The sequence below is a fragment of the Aptenodytes patagonicus genome, chromosome 1, assembly GCF_965638725.1.
Source record: "Aptenodytes patagonicus chromosome 1, bAptPat1.pri.cur, whole genome shotgun sequence".
Classification (NCBI taxonomy): domain Eukaryota; kingdom Metazoa; phylum Chordata; class Aves; order Sphenisciformes; family Spheniscidae; genus Aptenodytes; species Aptenodytes patagonicus.
In genome coordinates, this window is record NC_134949.1 from 79,881,545 (window position 1) to 79,890,329 (window position 8,785).

General features: G+C 42.4%; 1 protein-coding gene across 1 annotated transcript; it reads left to right on the forward strand.

Moving 5' to 3' along the window:
• Nucleotides 1–1,243: 1,243 nt before the first annotated feature.
• UPK3A (uroplakin 3A) lies at nt 1,244–8,083 on the forward strand. Its single transcript, XM_076328774.1, has 6 exons — nt 1,244–1,298; nt 2,115–2,270; nt 4,935–5,214; nt 6,440–6,522; nt 7,004–7,136; nt 7,996–8,083. The coding sequence occupies exons 1-6, from the start codon at nt 1,244–1,246 to the stop codon at nt 8,081–8,083; spliced, it is 795 nt and encodes a 264-aa protein (XP_076184889.1).
• Nucleotides 8,084–8,785: the final 702 nt, after the last annotated feature.

The following is an 8,785-nucleotide window of genomic DNA, read 5'->3' on the forward strand; positions in this document are numbered from 1 at the left end:
ACACTCTTGAGCAGATCAGTACCAAGTTTGTACAACTAACCCCCCTAGTGTAAATGTTAAAAATCAGATTCCTAGGAGTAAAAGACAGAAGGGTAAGATCTTTTCTGGCTTAATCTGATTTACGTGAGTGTTTATGCCCACACAGGCTTAGAGTGCATTGTAGAGTGAGAAAGTATAATACAACTCATTCTTATTGTATAGCAATGCAAATCTAGGGTAACTCCTGTATTCAATATTCTCCCTCAAAAGTGGTGTGAGAAAAAAGTCAAACCAAACACACTGAAGATGACATGCAGAATTTGAAACAAAATGAGACACATATGGGGAGGAAATTGCATTATAATCATTTGATTACATATTTCAAACAGATTTCTGGGGCCCATGGCATATCCATAAAGAAGATGGTTTTGGTAATGTAACTGTAGTGATATTAGTGTAAATCTGGAGTTGCTGCAGTGACATCATGTTAGCCCCATTAATTCTGTAAAATCTTGCTGATACTTATTTTTTCCCCTCAGCCTATTTTAAGTGGGTGATTAATAATTTTGTAATCTGAGCTTTTATGTAATAGACCATTCATAATAGCAATTACTCATCAAGAATATTCTCAGCTGAACAATTCGGTATAACAGGTCAGATTCAGATTTCCCAGTGGTTTGCTCTTCATGTAGTTGCCCTGAACCACATTAGGGTTAACTAGAAGCAGAAGGCTTATGTTTTTCAAGATGTAACCCAGGAAACACAATTCAGAAGGCAATTGTAACCTCTGTTAAGGCTGCCCAAATTTAGAGCTCTGAATCAGAACCATCCATGATGCAGACTGGATGCAGGGTTCAGGTATTCAGTTCCGAATTTTCCCTACATGAGAGATTTCAAAAGTTTTTAGACAGAAGAAGGTGAAGAACAAAGCCACCTATCAATGACACAGGTGGGAAAAAACTCTCTTTACGCTCATAGCACTGCTGAGAGCTACACTGGTGCCCAATACCAGGTGGAAATCAAAGCTGCGACACCCTTCCTCACCTGGGAGCTGGGGGGGAGGGGGTTTGGTGACACCTGAGCAGGAGGGGCAATAAGCATATAGGGAGGTGCTGAGGGGGTAGGCAGCTCCTAACTACAGGACCTTGTGGAAAGGGGCAGGTGTGGTTGACTTCAGGGAGGGAGTGGATGTGGGAGCTCTTCAGTTGGGGTTGCCTCCCAGCGTTGTTCTTCCTTTCGTGGCAGGTTTCTGGAGGGCTCAAGCATGTGCAGCCATTGGGTTCTATTAGCCTTTTGCTGCTTGGGACAGCTGTGTGCAGGTAAAAGGCATCTATCTGCAGTCTCTTCTTTTTTGTTGCTCCTCTCTTTGTGTCTCTTCCCTTTCTGTTTCTCTTACGTTTTCTTGTTTTGTCTTGAGTGTCAACTTTCTGATCCAGGATCTGTATTGGGAGGGGGTTTAGGGCTTCAAACATACATTCTGCCGGAAGATTGTTAAAGTATCTCTACTGCAGCTAGGCTGGGAAGGAGGAGGAGCTGCTGAATCCCTCTCTTTGTTCGTAGTTAATCTTCCCCAGGAGACTGGAGATGGGATGAGCTTGTGTGGGGAGGGGGGAAGTGTCTGACATAAACTTTATTCTAATACCACTTGCCCTCTCCAGGGCCTCTCCCAGACAGCTTTCCTCTCTGCTAAATCTCTCACTCTGTATGTTAACAAGCCTGATCTTAAAAACCTTATTAAGACTTCTTGCTGCTAAAGGATTCAAGAACTGACTGTGCTGCTTCTGGTGCTGCCACTGGAGGGGGGAGGCTGTACGCGGGACCCTAAAGACAGAGGTTCAAGTCTCTCCTATAATGAGGCTTTGCCTTTGTCCTTCTGAGATGATGTGACCAGTATGTTTGAGAAGCAATATCTCTTACCTCCCTCCCCAAATCCTTGTGTTTCCTGTTTTGCATAAAGCAAAACCCCTACCTCTCAAACTTTCACAGGGCAGGTAGGCTGTTTCCTGCTCAGCTGCAGTTCATATCTCCCTTTTATGTTAATGTTGCTGCCAGATCCTCCCTTTTGAGTCAGAGCTTGCAGAGAGAGAGGAGAAAGATTTTTTTTCATATGCTTTTTTGGTAACTTTCTCTTCTAGATCAAAGCCTGAAACCTCAGATTGCAGCGCCTCAGCTTGCTACAAACAATCCAACTCTCACTACAGTTGCTCTAGAAAAACCTTTCTGTATGTTTGACAGCTCACTGAGTCCAAATAAATCTTACATCATCTACTTGTACACAATGAAAGAATCAGGTGGGTATCCAGCATTATGCTTCTCTGGAAGATAACTACATGATGTGACCATTGCATAATTCTTCACAATTTGATGGGAGTGGGTCTGAATGGGGGAAAAATCTGTAGCTGTAAGCTACATACAAGCTGAGCCTCTGGTCTCAGTTTTCTCCAGGGCATTATTATAAAATACAATATAAATAACTGTAGTATTTCAATGGGGCTGATTAATGATAGCAAGCCTTAGTACTGTTAGACTCCCACTAGGTGTGGAGCAGCACTATCAGCTATAAACATTGGCCCGAATCTTGCTAATGAAACCAAGTGGTCCACAGTCCGATACCCTATCTTTGTCTAAACACGAATGCCTTGTATAAAAGCCTGGATTCCCCTAAGTAAACCTGCTGAGAGAAACTGGGTAACGGCTGCTGTTTGCTTCATAGTTAGGGTAGCCAGCCCTTGCAAGGACTACTTTTTTTTTTTTAAGACAAAGGCAAGTCATGCTAGACTTGTGGTCGAAGATGCCTGGCCCATGAGTTCATTCATAAAATGATTTTCATAACTGCTTGGCAATGAAACACTGCTGGCAGTGACCAAGACCTGCCTTCTCTGTTCCCTGCTGCTCTGGCAGATTGTTTTGAATGCCAGCTAGAGCTACTCCGTAAGCTGACAGAAATAAATGACCTCCTTATATCATGCCTTCTCCCCTGAAGGCTGTATGCAGCCTCCTTTTCTAAGAGGCACAGAGAAGAAATCTTGAGGGGGACAGAGAAATTGGCCAACAGACAAAACGGTCTAAAACTTCCGCTGCTGATTATTGCTGCTTTGGACAAGGTGGAAGGAAGGGGCCTTGGATGGGTAGAAGCTGTAACCAGAGACACCATCCCATACAGCTAACATAGACAATTGTGAATGCACGGCCTTATGAGACCCGTCCCGTGACTGAAGTGCATGTCTTTGTATGTCTAAAACAGACTGTAAATGCATTATAATTATATAAAAGGCTACTGATACCTAGTTATACCTGCAAATATGCAAACATGATGTTTTGTGTTAGAAATTACATCAACCACCCCATCTTCTGCAGATTCTGTGGTAAAAGCTTCCTACACAGATGGGTGAATCTCTACAAAAGGGGTTATATATGGAGAAATCGCTTCTGCTGCTTTTAAGGCAAGCAGATGCAAACTTGTTACTTGGCAGACTGGAAGGAATTTTGTTTGGATTTGTCTCTGGTCTGCAGAGAAGCACATTGGCTCACCCTTGGATGCCTCCTGGAGCAGGGAGAAGGAAAATTTAAGAGAACTTAACTTTCTTAACACCTTATGTTTCAGCTCTGCTGGTAAGGAAATGTGTCAGCATACTACAAAGCTGAGGGTCTAGCAAATTTCTGAAGAAGTAACGTAACTTTTAGCTCTATTCTTGTTAATGTTGCTATCAGGCTTGATCTACTTAGTAAAGTTTAAAAAACCAAACAAACAAAACCCAAGAAAAAAAACCCACACAAAAGGAACTTGCTTAGGCATCAGCTCTGACTTGCTCACCAGAGCCAGGCTTAGAGTTATTGAAATGGAGAGTGGGAGAGCAGGAAGACCTAGCTGTGAGAAGTATTATAATTTGGGGAAGCAAGCCTAAGAATAGAGCATGTCTTAGCTAGTATTTGCTTTCATGTTATTGGCCCCTATTGAAGAGAGGGGTGTCAGAGCTCAACTAACTTGAGCACTAACCCTTAAGTTGTATTTCTAACCTGTGCTAGAAAATTTTCCCTTTTAAAACAGGTTTAATTTTGCATTGGATCATAGCTAAAAACTTCTCATGACCAAGCAATTGCACAGCAGAACGTTTCCAAACTGAAGTAGTTCCCAATGTACCGCAGCTTTGGAAAAACTGGCATTCCTTTGCTGCTGACAGCACTGAACAGCTGGAGGGGGCTCCCCAAAAAAATTTAAGCCGCGGTTGCAGAACTTGGGAGCATCTCTTGGGACTTGTGCCTTGGCTTTGCAGCAGGAAAGGTTTGAGAGCTGTAACTGAGCTTCCAAACTATGCTGTAGGGCTGGGTGCAGATTCACACTTTGCTTGAAGCTGTGAGGACTTTCAGACTTTGAGGCATGCTGTCTGGAAGCAGTGACATGCCTGGCTGGCCAGAAAGGTAGATACCGCATCTGTTCATGCAGCCCCTACACACTGGTCTGCATACTGCATGGTTCTGGGAGGTCCAGCTGCTGCGTGGCCAGAGGTCTAAGGGTTTCTGCTCCAGGAGGTGGGAGAATTGTGACTCTAAAGGAACTCTGCCTTGGCTATAGTATCAAATCTGAAATGGCAGGATTTACTGGATGTTTATTGGAGCCATGTGTGGCATGGGGGAAGAGCAGCCTTTGCCACCCTCCTCCCTACTCCATCAGATTCTCCTTGGAAAAGAGGAATTTGGGGAGGGTGGCTACTAAAAAGTATTGCTCTGAGATACGCTGTGGATCCTTCACAGTTTCTGAAGGACAAGTGTAAAGAGCTTCATCAACAAACAAGGAGGAAGGGGTAGGATCACTAACACAGCCAAAATGGTAGCAGATTTTTGGTTTCCCTTTCGAGTGTTTTGGGGTAGAAGAGCAAGTTGCCGAGTAAATACAGGGTGAATGGAAAGGGCTGAACTAGTTCTAACAGCCTCATTAAAAAGCATCTCTCCTGCAGCAAGTGCAATAAACTCCCTGGTGACCGACAACAGCAGCAAACCACTCGACAGCACCTTCCAACAAACAAGTGGAGGGCAGCTCGGACCTTACAAGGCTGCCTTGTTCAATGTACCCAATTGTGCATCGCCTCCCAAACTTGCTGATGTAGGAGATGTCAACAAAGTTTCTGATGTCCTGAAACAATACCTCTTCAGAGTTGGGGATGATGGGACTTGTTTGTACGACCCAAACTTCCTAGCTGTCTGTAACCCACCTCTTGCACCAGACACAACATACAGGTATAATTCTTATTTCTTACAAGGTGATTGCTGCTCTTAAAACACAATAGGAAGCAACATTGAGTCTGTAATGTTCCTTTGTAATGGTATGATGTGAATTACCAGTCCCTAACTGAAATGCTCTATTGCAAGGGTAGTTATGAAGATGGCTTTACTCTGGTTTAGCACCCTGCAGATGGTCCTCTATGGTGCCCTAGCAGTGGTGAGCTCTGTCAGGTTAAATTCATGGATCGGTAGGAAGATTCATGTGTGAACTGCTGGATCTTATACCTACGTTGGAGTAGGTAATCCAGTGACAGCATCTGATTAGAAACTGCTGGTAGAAAAGGATTTTGACTGGAAAATGATGTTGAGATTATTCACCGTGTATTTTGTGTTAGATCATTCTGCCAAATTGCAGACATGGATCTGGCTCTGCTTGCTTTGTTTTGATGGGATTTTGAAGAGCCAAAGTTCTCCTTGGTCTCCAGCTCCAGGAAGCCTCTAATGTTACTGGAGACTTCACAGTGAGGGCCAGGTGGCTTGCAGACTTGTCTGACCCCTGTTGTTTGGGGAAGCTGGCCATCTGGGGAATTTGGGCACCCTGACAGCTGTTACCTGAAACACTTGTTTTGCTGTTGCCAGCTATTTAAAAGCTGTAGTAAAAATGGCACTCACATGGAGCCGACTGCTGTGGAGACCTAATACGCTTCGAAAAAAAATACTATGGGCTTTTAGTTTTGCAAAAACTGTCTTGCCTCTTCTGTCTCTTCAGGACATTTCTGAAAACTCAAACTATTGTGGAATGGAAACTCAATTTCTTTGCCAAATCTGATGTTGGCCTGTCTCTTCAATACTCTCCTCTAGCAGGGAAAGTGCCAAAGATCTCTATTGTTGGACAAAATCTTCAACTTCCATATGGAAATCAAAACCACTTGCTGTCCTAAATAATGAGGCTCTTCACAACAGGGAATAGCAAGCTGGGAAAAACTGTTGTTGGAAAGCTATCATCTGCCAAGGCTCACAAGAATGAATTGCAAACTGTGCATGACATAGCACAGAATGCTTTTCCATGATTAATTCTATTTGCTCTTTATAAGGTCTCTGGAAATAGTCAGTTACCTTTGATAGTCTCCATCTAATGCTTTGACAAAACCTGAACTCTGACCAGCTAATCCAGTAGCTTAAAAATACTAGTAAGGAAGCTCAAATTTGAAATACCTAATTTAACACTTTTTCCCCACAGGTTTAAATATGTGTTGCTAGATAGCACTGAAGGGATCATGAAAGACCAAACTCTCTGGTCTGATCCAATCAAAACCAGAAAAGGTAAGTCTGTGGCTTGGCTCAGGTCTTCTGAGTAGCTGTGCTTGCTTTAGGACGCTATTGCTCTATGAGCAACACCTAGTCCTTTCCTACAGTTTTAACAATTTTGTCAGGCTTTCAATATTGGAGTAGCAGACTTAAATATGGAATAATTCTGTACTTCTTTTGTGTACTTCAAAACAATTCTTTTAGTAAAGATAAAGTTTGTACATGCGGTTTCAGATTTTATGCATATCATAGTATCTGGTGCTGTTGACATTTCTCAGTAATACAGATACTTGTCATACTGGCTAACCTGCTGAGGAAAGCTTATAAATTCTAAATGCTGACACTGAGTCTTAAACCTGTTTCCCATAAATCATCTAAGACTTCAGGTATAGACATAATCAGTTTGCCTCTCCTAAATCACCAGCCTTCTCCTATTTGGTGGGTGTGTTCATGGTCAAAAATAGATCATAGGAACATTCTTTCCATGCTTTTCTAGTTAAACTTCCCTTGAAAATTGATACCTGGCCTGGTCGAAGGAGTGGAGACATGATTGTCATCACCTCGATTCTAAGTGTTCTTGTGTTCCTTCTGCTTGCTGGCTTTCTTGCTTCTATGTCCTCTGTTGTCATGTAAGTACTGCTACACCTTACAACTTCCAGTAAGAGTACCTAAACCCTCAGTCATCAGCCTTCTTCCCTATGGCTCCAAGCCACTGTTGCTGGTCTTGTTTGAGATGACAGACCAGATGGTGTCCTCCAAATTTTGAAGTTGGTAATGGGAAAAGACTACTTTATCATAATCTTCCCTAAGATCAGCAGCTCTTGTAATTATTACACAGCCTTAAGCTTACTAGCTGCCAGACTTTAGTAAGGACCACTGGAAAAAAACAGTAGAGTTGCACATACTTAAAGCCTGTATATTCTTTCTTACATATTGCACCTTTCCATCTATTCAGGAGTTTGGAAACTGTCTTAAGGAGTGCAGGCATTTATAAAGATTACATAATGTCCTAATTAATGCCTTGATTTTAATTTATTTGCCTCCTCCCCAGGAGAAATAAGTTATCCCTTTCAATTAATAAGTGAGGCTTTGCTGGAGCTGTATAACTCAACTAGTCTATGCATGTTCCCTAGTCTTCTATGCCCCCTGCCCTGGGAAATCAATGAGGCTTGATTGATTCCTAAACTGAACTTTTGGAGGGAATGAACTAAATTTTAGAAAGGGTGGGTATCAGGGCTGCTAACACCCACTTCTTTCATTAACTTGAAAATGATGCAAGTGCTCTGCATTCAGTCAGCTCTGCTGGGCTCTCCTGGATTAAAGATGGGGAAAGCAAAAACTGCATTGCAAATGGTTATTTTAAAAAAATCTATCGGCTTCTCTGATGCTAAATGATTTAAGTAGCAATCAGCCTTTGCAAAATGTTGTGACAGTAGGCTCCACTCAGGCTCTACTGGAACTTAATAAAGTCTTTCTCTTGCCCACCAGGGGATCAGAAGATTCTTCTGCAGAGACAAGGTGTGTGTCTCAGACTACTCAACAGAGTGAACCGAGACCACAGTTAAGCTCTGAGTGAACAAACTGATTCAAGTCAAGGATGGAAATGCAGCGGAATTGCTACATGTGCTAGACCTACAGGACTGTCTTTTCTACTCAACACTAGTCCAAAACAAGCTACAGAACATAACCACGCAAGTGAAGATGAATGGCATAGATGAAATAAGGACAACTTTTTTGAAATCTTGCAATACATGATATCTTGTCCTAATGAGATTTGATTTAGTTAATTGCCTTGTACAGCACATATCAAATGCCTGGACTGAAGAAAGAATCTTCATGAGATCCTTCAACTTCAGTGGTGTGATCAGAGGTTGTCTAGTACATACATCTCATCTGGAGTAAGCATTACTGCAGACCTCTCACCTGTTTCTCATGATCAGATGAACATGATGTCTCAACCTTTCTCTATAGTAACTGATGAGGAATAAAGGAAAACAGGCTGCTTTAGAAAAAGATGTTCTTAGAGAAAACTAGGGATTAAAAGGTAGACAACACAGAGCTACTGCTGCTTACTCAGGATTTTAGTGACTATATGTGTCATAAGACTTCCCGTTTTTCCTCTCCTTCCCTAAAAGAAAGCAAGCAAGTTCCAATTGCCCTGTATGTAGCAGAGTACTTCTGATCTCAAATACTTAAATATCCTCAAACAGCTTTGCCAGGGATGAATGGTAACAAAATTGCTCCAAAGAAGGTGTGTCCTTTCAGAGCTCCATATAAT

Excerpts from the sequence above, each read along its gene's own strand:
- UPK3A (XM_076328774.1), top strand. The coding sequence starts at position 1,244 with ATGTGCAGCCATTGGGTTCTATTAGCCTTTTGCTGCTTGGGACAGCTG. Across the intron at positions 1,299-2,114 it reads CTTGGGACAGCTGTGTGCAG|ATCAAAGCCTGAAACCTCAG; the intron begins GTAAAAGGCATC and ends TTTCTCTTCTAG. Across the intron at positions 2,271-4,934 it reads GTACACAATGAAAGAATCAG|CAAGTGCAATAAACTCCCTG; the intron begins GTGGGTATCCAG and ends TCTCTCCTGCAG.